Here is a 15000-nt window from a genome sequence, read left to right on the forward strand (position 1 = left end):
GCAGGAGTAATAATAGCTTTCAGCACAAGGTAAATAAATAACACTTATTGAAACTAAAGTAGGATACACAGCATACAAACAGTATGCCCAAAGCTTGGACACACCCTCTCATTGAATGCATTTCCATGGCTATTTACAGTACATTGTAGATTCTCATTGTACGGCTACTATACTGTAAAGACAGTGATATTGTATTGCACTGTGAATGAAAAATAGCCTATAGAAAGGAAATGTATGCTATAGGCTGTATGACATAGTAAAAAATACATGCACAAGGATAGGCAATGAATAGTGACATCGTCTGTTTTCTGTAAATGAAATGACATGACTTATCATTAGTGCATTTTTTACACTAAAATGAGATGAAACTTTGCCTTCATTACACTTAGCTGACGCTCTTATCCAAGCGACTTACAATTATTTACAGGGTATTGGTTACAGTCCCTGGAGTGTGGTAGGGAGTGGAAGGGTGGGATTTGAATCTGCAACCCTCTGCTCTAAAGCCCATATCCTTAACCATTAGGCCACGGCAGCCCTTTTGAGATGCGACACGTCTTTGTCAATAGCATCTCCTCAATTTTGGACAATCACAGACACTGCCCAAGACTGTCCTCATTCCGTCCATAGGGGATGGAACCAGGTTAGTCCTCGTTCCTGCCGGTCATCTCAGTCAAACCGGTTGAGTAAGTAACTGCACTTCCTTTGGGAGCTGGAAGATTGTTCAACTCCATGCAGAGGCCTCTTGTTTTTAAGTAGTTTGGAGGTCTTTTTATGCCTTACCCATAACCATATGGTGCCTGAACTACAGCCAAGGCCTATGGAGGCCTTTTCTGGTGGAATTATGATGTGAGATTTGCAATCAAATACAAAACTCAACCCAATATGGTACGTTGAATTGAGAAACTAAGCACCATTGATAACTTTTATATCTATAAAGCAACACATACACTTACATTACATTTGTCTAACACTGTCGTTCAAAGAGAATAAAAGAGTAGAGTACAGTAACTATATTGAACACTTTAGTTCAAAGAGACTAAAAGAGACTAGTGTAGCCTACATTAACTATATTGATCCCAAAGGAAATTAAAATGAAGTTATACTGTCCTGCAGGATATTTGTTACAAGTGCGGGTTTAGATGCCATGATCAAGGGCACTTCAGCTGACTGTATTGGATGCCAACGAGCTTGAGTTCAGCGAGCGGTAGAACGCCAGTAGATCTCCCTCCTGAAGCTTCATCCAGATGCGGTAGTATCCGAGCTATAAGCATACTACACCTTTGGCTTAGAGGTTTTGCACCTGTTTCACACGTGCCAGAGGGCTGCTGTACATTTCAACCACACAATCAACATATTTTTTGTATGCAATGGTGCCCTTCATCCAGTCCAGACCAGGGCTAGACTAGGACTGAAAAACAGCCGGGTCATTTTTTTTAATATATAAAGACAAGTCCCTCACACCGCGCCCTTCTTTTCTATGATATTTTGATTAGCTCAGTCCACTGTTCTTATTGGTAGTTCATCCCTTGGACAGACCATTAAAAACCTGAGCAATCAGGCAAAACCTGGCCAGGTGGCAACACTACTAGGAGGTTGCAGCTTTGCAGGAAGTAGTGCAAGATGACTGGCGGCCGCTGTCACCCATGGATGAGGCCACCTCCATTCCTTTGACCATGGTATAACATCCAAACCAGCAACCCTGTGGTCCAAAGCCGGCGGGTCTATTCAGTATTTGCTGAAAGTAATCAACTACTGTACATCATAACAACATTGCTATGACAGTCACATTACCGACAGCCTTCAGTAAGACATAGCCATATCCATTTTGGTGACAGTATACACACACACACACACACACACACACACACACACACACACACACACACACACACACACACACACACACACACAGCCCCGCCGACAGGGGGGGACTAAAGGGCTTTTTGTCCCGGGCCCTGGGAATTCTGGAATAGAGGGGGGCCCACAACTGGGCCCCCATGACGTTGGGCTCAATTATGATACGTTCACTTCAAAATGTGTTGTTTTCTAGGGTAGAAAAGTGCTTTATTTGCATTCAAACAATGACTTATAGATGTTTGTCTTCATTGCCCTTGAAAAAACGGCCAATAACCCCCTATCACCCCTATTCCAAAATGGTTTGGTCTTTCTAGAAAAAAAGACGACAGCATTCGATAAGTGGTCAGTATGCGCAAGCCAGTTAGTAAACATGCACAAGTCAGGAGCGCAGAAAAAGAAGGAAAAACGAAAAAGAGAGGAAGAAGCCAAAAGGCTGAGGGGTTCTCTGGCTAAATATTTCAGGAAAGACTAGAATGATGCAGCAGGTACCAGTAAAAGCAGCTGTGCAGCAGATCCAGGTAAGACACGGCAAACTTTTTCCAGCCCCGTCGTCAAGTAACATTGGCACAGGAGGCCGTGAGCAAGTCACACGGAGATCAGTATCAGAGAGACGGGGTATCGAATAATTTGATTACCACAACGGCTTAATTACAATGTATTTAATTCGCCTATCTAATTGAATCTATGAATATGCGCATTACTCTGCAATTATGTGTCCAAATCAAATGTTTCAGGCAGTCACGCGCACGCCAATCAGGCTGAATTGATTTAAGAATCATCCCCGGGTCAGCTGAGTTACAGCCAGTGTAACTCGACTCTGGTTTAAACTTATTTGGTTTAAAATAAGCCAGTGGCATGTCAACGTGTGAAATTGACATTAAGATAGCCTAGAATTGAATGTAACGAATTGGTTATAACGGTGGCGTTTTGGGGTAACCTGTAACTTTCGTTTCTGATAGCGGTGAACTTGACACTCGCAAGATGAATGTGCTCCGCCTTGTTCCCCTCCCTGGAAGTTCAGCGGACATACACGCGTCCTTGACATGATTCCCCTTGGTCAAGTGAAAATGGTCGATGTCATGAAAAATGTGCTATTCATGAGCTCTAAGGTAATACAATAGCGTGGATTTTATTGTGATAGGATTTTGAAAACCATAAATTCACTCAGTCCATATCCGTGTTGTAAATAAGTTTTTGTTTATCCGTCATAAATGGGCTTGTCATCCCGACGTGGTGTGTTTTGGAGCTGCACAAGGAAATTACGTGGTGGTGGTTGGGCGTTTGACTATTTTGTGTAGGGACCGTCAGGGATGAGGGGGTAGGGGGCTTTTTTTGGTGTTGGGAGGGGGGGCCCATTGAGAAAATTTTGAGAAAATTTTGGCCCAGCCAAACCTGTCAGCGGCCCTGCACACACACACACACACACACACACACACACACACACACACACACACACACACACACACACACACACACACACACACACACACACACACACACACACACACACACACACACACACACAAAAGCAAAAGCAATTAGAGATGTCAACTAAAGTGGGGGACCTAAAGTGATTTGCCCCTCTGTTATGCAACTTCCGACTCCCTTCCAGTGTGTGAGTGTGTGTGTGCGTGCGTGTGTGTGTGTGTGTGCATGTGCGGGTGCGTGTGCGTGTGGATATATGGGACACTGGGCTAATGACATTGCCTCACGGGCTAAAGGTGAGGCCTTAGGTATCCAGCTCAGCTCAGCTGTTTGTGTGTGTGTGTGTGTGTGTGTGTGTGTGTGTGTGTGTGTGTGTGTGTGTGTGTGTGTGTGTGTGTGTGTGTGTGTGTGTGTGTGTGTGTGTGTGTGTGTGTGTGTGTGCATGCTTGTGTGTGTATGTGCGCACACAGGTGTGTGTGTGTGTGTGTGTTTGTGTGTGCATGCTTGTGTGTGTATTTGTGCACACAGGTGTGTGTGTGTGTGCGCGCGCCCATGTATGTGTGCATGTGGGTATTTGAACCGACGGGCCTATTCACTATTTGCTGAAAAGACTCAACTACATCATAACAACATTGCTATGACAGTGCCGAGAGCCTTAAGCAACAGATTAAGACATAGACATTATCATTTTGGTGACAGTAAGGTTATAACGTAGGTGCTGCGCTAAGGGGTGAAGGTACCAAGGCAACTTACTTTTTCATGTTTAACTGGCTGCAATGTTTTACAGAGTGTGTGTGTTTGTGCAATGCGCATTAACGGACCATGAGGAAGATTATCGTGACTGATGTCTTGGCCATTTAGCGGCCTAATTGAACATCTCGTTAACACACAATGGACATCTCGTTAGCGGTCTGGGCTGTTTGTTGTTGTTAGCATACAACTGGGTCATCCCTCAGTTCCCCAGGGTCCAAAGGTCCCTTGCCATATAGTATTTCGATAAGCCTTCCTCAACGTGATCTAGAGAGGTATAAAAACAGCTTATTTCCAGAAATGCTGCTGTGTCGCTTAAAGAACAAAATTGGACTAGCCCATAGACAACCATTCTAAAACAGGTTGAAATGAAATCTAAATTAGGCAAATAACAGAGAAAGTGTTAAACATCAAACATCTGGACCCCTCTATTGCATTGCAAGTATATGTTATGCTAAATAGTGGACATATCCTTCAAGAGTGAAGAGACACAGGTTAGGGTTTGGTGTGGACCACAAGTGCTTCTCGACAAAATTGTTGCTAAGTTAGCAACTTACTTGGTTACAATGCAATTTCCTGTTAGAAACCTATAGAAAGTTGCTAACTGGTTAGCAACGACGCTTTCAAGAAACAGGGTCCTGGTGTTTTGAGTTGTCCCTAGAGACAAAATAGTGTAAAATGGAAAATGGCACATTAAAAGGTCATGCTGCGTCAGTATGGTCGACCAAAGATCCTCCTATTTGAGTTAGATACATCAAGCCCATACTTTTCCTGGATCCATGTGATGTGAACGCCCCTTTAGGAGACATTCGGTCTTTACCTAAAGAAGGTTGGGTGGCCGAAACGTATTAAAGTTTGTTGGTGGAATGGACAGTGTGCGGGATTTCATTACACTTGAATGACAACCCCACTGGGATAATTATCCTCTGCACCTGTCCAACGACAGAGGCGTGCAAAAGCATCTTCTTGAACAGCCATCACCAATTGCCACAGAAAGAGAAGGAGAAGGGGACAACGCCCCCTTCGGAGACCGAACTTGAGCACACTCCTTTGCATTGGGTAGGCCGGGTTTGGGCTATCTTACTAATAGACAATCCTTTTGTTCGATCCTGTGCCTGCATTTCAAAGCTGAACATTTTTAACATTTGGTCAAAACTCTGCACTTCCAATTGGTAAGGTTTGAATTTTCTTTAAATAAAAACATCAACAAGCAAAAAACGATCTCCACATACTTCATTGGCCGTACAACAAAGGTCTTAACATTCAAATGGTTGCATGCAGAGAAGCTTGTAAGTCTGTGTATTTGAAGATCCTCATGTATCCAGGTCATGTTATGTAAGAGTTTAGCCGTAAGAAACTGGACATCTGTGAGCTTGAAAGATGCCTTTCTCCTCATCCAAGAGGCTTCAGCGACTCTGCTAGATGTAGGCCCCGCACTGTAGGGAATATTAGTACAGTAGCTACCGTATGTAAGAACTTCTCATGACCCCTTCATTTATCACTTGACAGAGGAGTCACATGTCCTAAAGTGCAAAAGAGTTGTGACATTTCTCTAGAGATAGTCAATGTGTGAAGAGATGGTGACAGTCATACTGGAAAACAGCTTTTTATCCAGCAGCCATTACTACTCCAAATATATACAATAATTTCTAAAGGTCGGTTCACCAAAATGTGTACCTTTTTCGCAACACCAAGACACTTCTCTATCCTCCTCAAGCATGCCTTGATTATTGTAGGCTTTAGTGATATGTCAAACTGCTGTGTGTAGTGACTTGACCACTGTAAAGTCTGCCCTGGGTCTCGCTGGTCCATCAGGCACTCACCTCGTGACATGGCCGTTCAGTACATTTGAAAAAACTTGGAGATTCCCAAACTTTTTGGTTGTGTTGTCTCAGATGTGCCGCAAGAGCCGATCACGTCACATTGTGTAGTCTAGTAGAACCTGAAGAAGGGTATGAATGCATTTTTTGTTCTACTGGACTACACAACATTGTACTCTTCTCATTGAAAATAGACTTTTTCAGCAAGGACCTCCTTTTGGACTAAGTAATATTTTCGCTTATTTTCACCCCCCCACCCATCATAGATTTCTAGCAATTCTAGAAATCTAGCAACTATTATGGAAAGTCTTGCAATATTAATAGACATTATCGTCCACTAATATTGCTAGGAATCAACAGGACAGCAAATATTTCTATACCATGCAAGTTAATACTGTTCCATAGAATTCTGTTAGCTGAGCTGTTAGCTGTTAACCTGTGGATTACCCGTTTTTATGCAATGTCTCTTTTGTCCGTGACCCTCCTTCAGTACCTTGGCGTCTCCCTAGGGTTCCCGACCCCCAGTTTGGGGACCACGGCGCATTACAATACATCAAATTACACTTCGCAGACGTCTTTATCCAAAGCGACCTACAGTTATTATTTACAGGGTGTTGGTTACCAGCACAAAGGGAGATTAGGTGCCTTGCTCAAGGGCACTTCAGCCATGGCGAGAGTAAGGGATTGGGAAGCGTTGGGATTGAACCTGTGATCTGATTGGGAAGTGTTGGGATTGAACCTGTGATCTGATTGGGAAGCGTTGGGATTGAACCTGTGATCTGCAGTCCAACCATTTCACCATGACCACCCCCCACCCCCCTCACAGTATATAGAGCAAAGTTCACATCCTGTGCAGGTGGATGATTGGCGTGAGGTTTACAGTCAGATTGTTCATGAAACAAACAGCTATTATATACTCATTGCTAAGCTAGTGCGTAACTATCTCTCTCTCTCTCTCTCTCTCTCTCTCTCTCTCTCTCTCTCTGAAGGAAGGGTGATGAAAGAGTGAGACTATGGCCGTGACACAGAAAGTCCCACTGGACAATGGTGAGTGCTTTACAGTATTATATTCAGTACCTTAGGCCATCGGCTGTGTCTGTGTGTCTGCAAGTGTGTTTAATAGTGTTGACAAATGTATAGGTGCAACAAGACAAGGATTATATTTGTGTGCGTGTGTGCACGTGTGTGTGTGTGTCTTTATGTGTGTGTGTGTCTTTATGTGTGTGTGTGTGTGTGTGTCTGTCTGTGTCTGTGTCTGTGTCTGTGTCTGTGCATGTTTGTGTGCGTGTGTGTGTGTGTGTGTGTGTGTGTGTGTGTGTGTGTGTGTGTGTGTGTGTGTGTGTGTGTGTGTGTGTGTGTGTGTGTGTGTGTGTGTGTGTGTGTGTGTGTGTGTGTGTGTGTGTGTGTGTGTGTGTAGGTCTGGCCCAGGTGTTGTCTGATGTCCTGGAGGAGGTGAAGCTGTCGATCAGCAGAGACATCAACGGAGCTGATCTGCTACATGGCCTACTGAGTGCCCCATGGCTACGCTCACTACTCAAGGTACACACACACACACACACACACACACACACACACACACACACACACACACACACACACACACACACACACGGCTACGATCACTACTCAAGGTACACACACACACACACACACACACACACACACACACACACACACACACACACACACACACACACACACACACACACACACACACACACACACACACACACACACACACACACACACACACACACACACACACACTCACTCACCTGATACACAGGCTGTTGAGTGCACCATCACTACTCAAGGCACACACATATACATGTACTGTATACACACGCATGCACGCACACACATACACACACACCAACACACACACACACCTCTCAAACTGATGTGTGCAACACCCCCCTCCCTCTCACAGTCTCATTCTCTACTCTCTGCGCTCTCCTCTCCCCTCTGGTTTGTCTGTTTTATCTCTGTCTCTGTCTCTGTCTCTCTCTCTCTCTCTCTCTCTCTCTCTCTCTCTCTCTCTCTCTCTCTCTCTCTCTCTCTCTCTCTCTCTCTCTCTCCGTGCGTCAGGTTTATGAGTGCCTGTTGCAGAATAAAACGTCTGTGCCCACCCCTCACTTGCCTTACTCATCTGGACTCTCTCAGGAGGTACTGTACGCATGCACAGATACACACACACTCTCCACACACACAAACACACACACACACACACACACATTTGTGTGTTGTGTCTTATCTCCTTAGTGATGCGCGAGGTGTTGTATCTGATGATATGTTGTGTTGTCAGCTAGCTTGAAGTGATATGTTGTGTCTTGTCTCCTTAGGTGATGTGATATGCTATTTGTGTATTAGTAATAATAGTAATTATACTTGTATTTGTGTAGCACTGTATCATACAAGGCATGCAACTGAAAGTGCTTAACAAATGGGGAAAAAAGCATCAATGTTAGAGGTGGATTTAAAGGGAAAAGTAGAGGCGAGAGACAGAAACAAGAGGAAAAACTCACTTTTCACTTGATTCATAGTTTATAGGGGGAAAAAGCTCCATGATATCTGAGAAAAAAAGCCATATAGCCACCTAGGGGAGCCCCCTACCAGGGCTGGTTGGGAACAGTAAGGACGCCTCGGCAACTGGGACGCTGTGACGCATTGGCGGTTAGGAGTAGGCAAGGGTGAAAAGGTGGGTCTTCAGCTGTTTCTTGAAGGAGTCGATGGAGCTGGCTGATCGGATCTCGATGGGGAGGGCGTTCCATCTCTGTGGCGCATAACACACGAACGCAGCGTCGCCAATCTTCTTTTGCGGGGGAGTGGGAGTCCTTAGCAGCTTGGCGTCAGTGGATCTGAGAGCTCGAGCAGGGGCATAAAAAGAGAGCATGTCAGAGATGTAATTGGGGGCAAGTCCATGTAATGCTTTAAATACTGTCAGCGGGATGTGTGTCCTAGATGATGTGTTGAAGTCTTTCTCCTAGTTAATGTGGTGTTATGTTTGTCATGTAGATGATGTGCGTGTGTGTGTTGGGGACCCCCTCGACAACAAGATATTATATCTCAAGAGGCAATCCTGCCAAACACCAATAGATTTGTATGAATTTGCATGTGTTGTGTGTCTCCTGTGTGGTGTGTTGGTTTGGCTGGCCTCCTAGGTAATGTGATGTGATGTGTAATCCATCACCTAGGTCACATGGGGTTATGTCTTATCTCCTTGGCAATGTGACGTGTTGTGGTAGTCTGTCTCCTAGACCAGTGGTTCTTAACCTTAAAGCACCCCCTTACCTGTGTTGAGGACAAGCCGCGCACACAGAACCTTAACTTTTGGCCGACCATACGCACTAAATAATGATTTAAGTGATTACTTGCAATGATTCTTCCTTGAGACATTATTCAATACCTTAAAGGATAATTTCAGTCAATTTCAACATGCAGTTGTAATGCTCACAATACCCTGGACCTGAGGGTTTTTTTCTTCTTCTTCCTCAGCCTTTTCCAAGATCCTGGTCAATGTAATGGGGGCAGCGCTTTGTTTACATTTCAAAAACTTTTTTTTATTTATTCCCAAAAACATCTAAAAGGTTATACAACATCAGCAGACAAACAGCGGTACCTTTTAGGAAAATATTTGGAGTAGGCCTATATTATTATTTTTTAAAATGTAAACAAACGCTGCCCCCATTAGAATAGCTCATATCGGAAAGGGCTGAGCCGAAAATTGTGGCATCACCGGGTACTGGCAAGTCAAGGGTAGCGTAAGCAATACAACAGCATATTGAAATTGACTAAACTGGTCCTTTAATGATTTAAATGGTGACCAAAACATGTTTTGATTTGGTGTAATTATAATGTTTGGGCAGCACTTCACAATAACCTTCCGCTATAAACAGTTAACTAATAGTTAACTAATAGATACCTAATGGTTAACTAATGGTTAATTATATATTTATAGTAACATACTTAACACCGATAAAATCATTAGAAATACATTTATTACTCATTACATAATCCTTTATATATAGTATATAGTATGCCCTTTATTATCCAACAATGGGGAAATTCATTTGTTGCAGCAGTAACATACAGATTGTGCAAAAACAGCAGACAGCATACATACAACACAGGACCAGGAGGTTAAAAAGTATATAAGATCATCAAGCAGAATTTTGGTCCCAATCTCAACACAAACAAAATCCTGCGCACCCCCTGGAATCTCAATTTGACGTTGTGTCATGTCTCCTTAGTGATGTGTTGCTGTGTCCTGTCTCCCAGGTGATGGCCAACCTCAGAGAGGTCACGACTCCGACACCAGACATTCTGGAACTTTACCGGCTGCTGGAGAAACCTCACGTGCAGGTCCCACACACACGCGCACACACACACACACACACACACACACACACACACACACACACACACACACACACACACACACACACACACACACACACACACACACACACACACACACACACACACACACACACACACACACACACACACACACACACACAAACACAAACACCATAATCTCTGTATATCACGCATTCACCTCTGATTATAAATACTACTATATACCGTATTAGTTATAATATAATGTAATATAATACAGTATTTCTAGTAGGCCTAGGAATAATGATTTATTTTGTGTGTGTGTGTGCGTGCATGTGTGCGTGCATGTGTGAGTATGTGTGTGTGTGTGTGTGTTTGCATGTGTGCGTGTGTGTGTGTGTGTGTGTATGTATGTGTGTGTGTGTGTTAACTTATTTAGGCTCTGCTGTTGACCCATGACACGGTGGCCAAGCGTGACTATGACCCTGTCCTGCCCCCCATGCCCCCCGATATGCCCCTCGATGAGGAGGCCATCAGGATAGTCTGCATGGTCAAGAACAAGCAGCCACTGGTATGGCACACACACACACACACACACACACACACACACACACACACACACACACACACACACACACACACACACACACACACACACACACACACACACACACACACACACATACACACGCACACACACACACACACACACACACACACACACACACACACACACAAAACCGTATTGCTGCTGCTAATGTGAACCCCTGCCTCTGTGTTGCTCATACACTGCTTCACACACACACACACACACACACACACACACACACACACACACACACACACACACACACACACACACACACACACACACACACACACACACACACCACCTCTATGCGTTACTCATCATGTAACCCCCCCGCCTCTGCGCTGCCCCAGTCTTCATGCCCGAGCCCGTCGTCCCAAAGTCCTCTACATACGCCCTCACACACCCCGTCACACACACTCTCTCCCTCCCACACCAACGCCACTCCATCCCTCGCCACGTCACCGCAGCATCCCCCCTCCCCCTCTCCCCCGACCTCTCCCACCTCCTCCTTTCCTTCCACAGCCTTCGGCAAGGCAACGGAATCCACCGCGGCGACAGGCGCCACCGACCCCACTCCGCAGACGCCCAAGGTGGGCGTGCGCAGCCGCTGGGATCACCTGCGCCGCGCCGCTATGGAGGCCACAGACGAAGCCGCCGCGGAAACAACAGACGGCGCCGCGGCAACTGTCGCCGCCCCGCAGGGTACGACCGGCAAGGCGCGCGTCCGCAACCGCTGGGACAACCTGCGCCGCGCCATGGAGCCCACAGACACAACGGACACCGCCACGGCAACAGGCACCGCCCCCCAGGGTGGTTCGCCGAAGGTCCGTAGCCGCTGGGACAACCTGCGGCGCGCCATGGAGGCCTCGGACGCCACCACGGGTGCCCAGGGTTCGCCCAAGGCGCGTGCCAACCGCTGGGACAACCTGCGCCGCTGTGCCATGGAGAAACTGGCCACCAGCAAGATCCTCAGCCTGACGGATGGCTGCTCCATGGACAACCAGATCGGCTCCTCCTCCGGCCAGGCCACCATGATGGGCATGGGGATGGGCATGGGCATGGGCATGGGCGGGGGGTCCTCCGTGATGGGGATGCAGGGCATGGGGCTGTCCATGGGCATGCCCGTGCAGAAATGCCTGCTGGTGCAGTACGACCCGCTGGGCAACCAGCTGTGCTACCAGACCTGCGAGCTGATGGGCGCGGGCCTCGCGCACTCGGCGCCCAACATCTACGCACCCGCTGTTTTCGGTAAATTGGAGTGTGTGTGTTTGTGTAGCGTGTATGTGTATGTGTGTGTGTGTGTGTGTGTGTGAACTAGAGAGCAAAATCTACTATACCAGTGTATCAATGTGACTACATCGTAACTATGTGATTTATACAGTATAAGTTTGTGTCTCTTCTGTCTATGCCACCGCCATTATCGATAATGTATCTGAGTATGTGTGTGTGTGTGAGTGCATGTGTGTTGGTGTGAATAATATCTTCAGTTTTCTACAGTCCTTATCCATAATGTGTTTGAGTATGTATGTGACATGTGCACATGCGCGTGTTTGTGTGTGCGTGCGCGCCTGCATTTAGATAATATCTGGAGTTTTGACCTCACTAACACAAACTCACATATTCTAACCTCTCACTAACACATACTCTCCTTGTGTCCACCCCCTCTCTTTTTCCCCTCCTCCAGACAACATAATGGTGGACATGTACAGCCAAGGTGGTGGGGGCGACACCCCCCCTTACTCCCAACACCACTCCAAACCAGGCTCGGCCGGCTCCCTGTCCCCGCCCTTGAAGAAATCCCGAAACCCGCCAGGTGGGGGCGGTTTTGCATTCACCAGGGGGCGCCACCCTCCCCTGCGCCAGCGCAGCGCCACCGTTCCCAGCTCGCCCCAGTCGCCCACCTCCTCCTGCTCCTCCAGCAAGCGCAAGGGCAAGCCCCCCAACCTGCCCAACCTGTCCAAGAGGGACTCCCAGACGTCCCAGACGGCGCCCTCCAGTCCTGGGGGGCCTCGCGGCGGAGGTGGCAGTTCGGGAGGGGGAGGGGGCCGCACGCCTGCCAGCTCTTCAGCGGGCCTGCTCAAGCAACGCAGCGTTGAGGAGCGGCGTGGCAAGATGGCGGTGGGTAGCGGCACGGACCTGGGAGGAGCAGGGGGGCAGGAGGAGGATGCCAAGGCTCTGCGCCTCCTCTCGGAGGTGGTGAGCAAGCTGCAGGGGCTGGTGGTGGCTAACAAGTCTCCCCACAGCGGGCGCTCCGACAGGGGAGGTGGGGGTGGAGGACGCATGCCGGTGCCCCCGCCGCGCTCCAAGGCCAAGGGCAAGCAACCGGCTGCACAGACACACACCCATACACACACACACACGGTACTGACACACAGCCCACGGCAGGGCAGAGACCACAAGGATGGGAAGGAGCACAAGGAAACGAAAGGAACCAAGGAAACGAAAGGAAACAAAGAAGCGAAGGAACACAAAGATCAGAAAGGACACAAGGAAATGAAGGAAAGTAAAGAACAGAAAGGAAACAAACAGACTAAGGACAATAAGGAACAAAAAGGAACTAAGGAAACAAAGGACAAGAAGGAAGTGAAAGACAATAAGGAAATGAAGGACCACAAGGAAATGAAAGGAACGAAGGAAATAATGGATGACAAGGACTCGAAAGGAGTGAAGGAAATAAAGGATGAAAAGAACTTGAAGGACAATGGCGAACAGAAAGGTGACAAGGACATGAAAGAACATGAACACAAACGTAACAACGAATCGAAAGAACATGGTGAAGGACCGAAAGGCAACAAGGACCTCCTAGAACCTAAAGATCCCAAAGAAACAGAGAAACCGAGAGCCACACCGACACCGACGAGATCCAAGAAGCTGATTGTGACAGACTCCCCGGCCTCTCAGACTCGTTTCCGCTTCTCGCTCTCCTCTTCCTCCTCCTCCTCTTCCGTATCCTCCGTGTCCTCGCTCTGCGTGCGCTTGGCCTCGTCACCGCGGCGATCCAGCATGAGGAAGATGACGTCGCTGCTGCCCTCATCTCCGGGGCAACAGAGGCGGCTGTACCGGGAAGCCATGACGGCCTTCAGCGGGGTGTCCTCGGCCCCGCCCCTTCCACACGGGCTGCCCGCCTCCGTCTCCATCGACGACTACGAGAGCATAGGCTGTCTATTCACACGCAAGAAGAAAGCCAAGAAGAAGAAGTAGGAATAGCAAATAGACACAGCGCCATCTACCTGCCTGGAATGGAATGAAACATGGGATGCAGCTCCCCCATTTTTTATATGCTGAACTCTCGTCTTTTGCTTCTCTTCTTTTACTCTTTTCTTTACTCTTACTCTTACTGTCACTTTTTTAGACAGCCGTCAGTCTGCTGTGTCTTGGCATGCAAGAAGAAGGCCAAGTTAAATAAGTAAACATGGAAATGGAAACAGCACCACCTGCTTGTATGGAATGGGATACGAGCAGCAGCAGAAACAGAGGAAGCAATAGAAATAGCACCCTCTTAGTTTCTGGAATAGGATTGGATGCAGCCTGAAGCTGTACCTTTCCTTTCTTATCCTGTATTTTTCTTTTTTCACTTCTCTTATTTTTTCTTCTCTTTCTCTTGGTCTGTCACTTTTTGAGGATGTGTTGGTTTTTCTTTTGAAAGTCGAACGTTTTTTGTTGTCATGTGTTTGTGCCTTTTCGCATCTCGGAAGTTCTATATATATTTTTGCCACGTCAACTCCTGCGTTGGATTAATGCAAGGCCATTCCACTGTGTCATTTCAAAGGTAGGAGGAACTAACTCTGCTCCATTCTTCATTAATTTGGACTTCATTCATCCATTGTCTCCCATTGTTCTCTATAGACTTCATATTCTTGACTGTTTATTATAATATTTTCAGTTCATAGCCTCATTAACCTCATCCTCTTAGTCATCATCATCCTCATCATCATCATCATCCAACATCTTTGTCTTCTTCTTCTTCATCACTGTTGCCTAAATCTTTTAGCTCCTAACCTCATCAACCTCTTAATCATGCTAATCACCATAATTATCATCTGGCATCATAACCACCACCACCACCACCATCATCATCATCATCATCATCATCATCATCATCATCATCATCATCATCATCATCATCATCATCATCATCATCTTTTTCGTAACTGTCTCCATAATCATCTTCATCAGTTTTGCCTAAATCGTTTTAGTTCCTAACCTCATCAATCTCTT

General features: G+C 46.6%; 1 protein-coding gene across 1 annotated transcript in view; it reads left to right on the plus strand.

The window, feature by feature from the left end:
- mpp4a (MAGUK p55 scaffold protein 4a) overlaps nt 1–15000 on the plus strand; it is a 44083-nt gene that overhangs the window by 1145 nt on the left and 27938 nt on the right. Inside the window, exons 2-6 of the mRNA XM_063212928.1 lie at nt 6842–6899; nt 7270–7391; nt 7941–8018; nt 10131–10214; nt 10630–10761. Coding sequence (XP_063068998.1) covers nt 6866–6899; nt 7270–7391; nt 7941–8018; nt 10131–10214; nt 10630–10761 — 450 coding nt within the window. The 5' untranslated portion in view covers nt 6842–6865. The remainder of the gene's footprint in view (nt 1–6841; nt 6900–7269; nt 7392–7940; nt 8019–10130; nt 10215–10629; nt 10762–15000) is intronic.

This window comes from Engraulis encrasicolus, chromosome 13 (assembly GCF_034702125.1).
Source record: "Engraulis encrasicolus isolate BLACKSEA-1 chromosome 13, IST_EnEncr_1.0, whole genome shotgun sequence".
Lineage (NCBI taxonomy): Eukaryota > Metazoa > Chordata > Actinopteri > Clupeiformes > Engraulidae > Engraulis > Engraulis encrasicolus.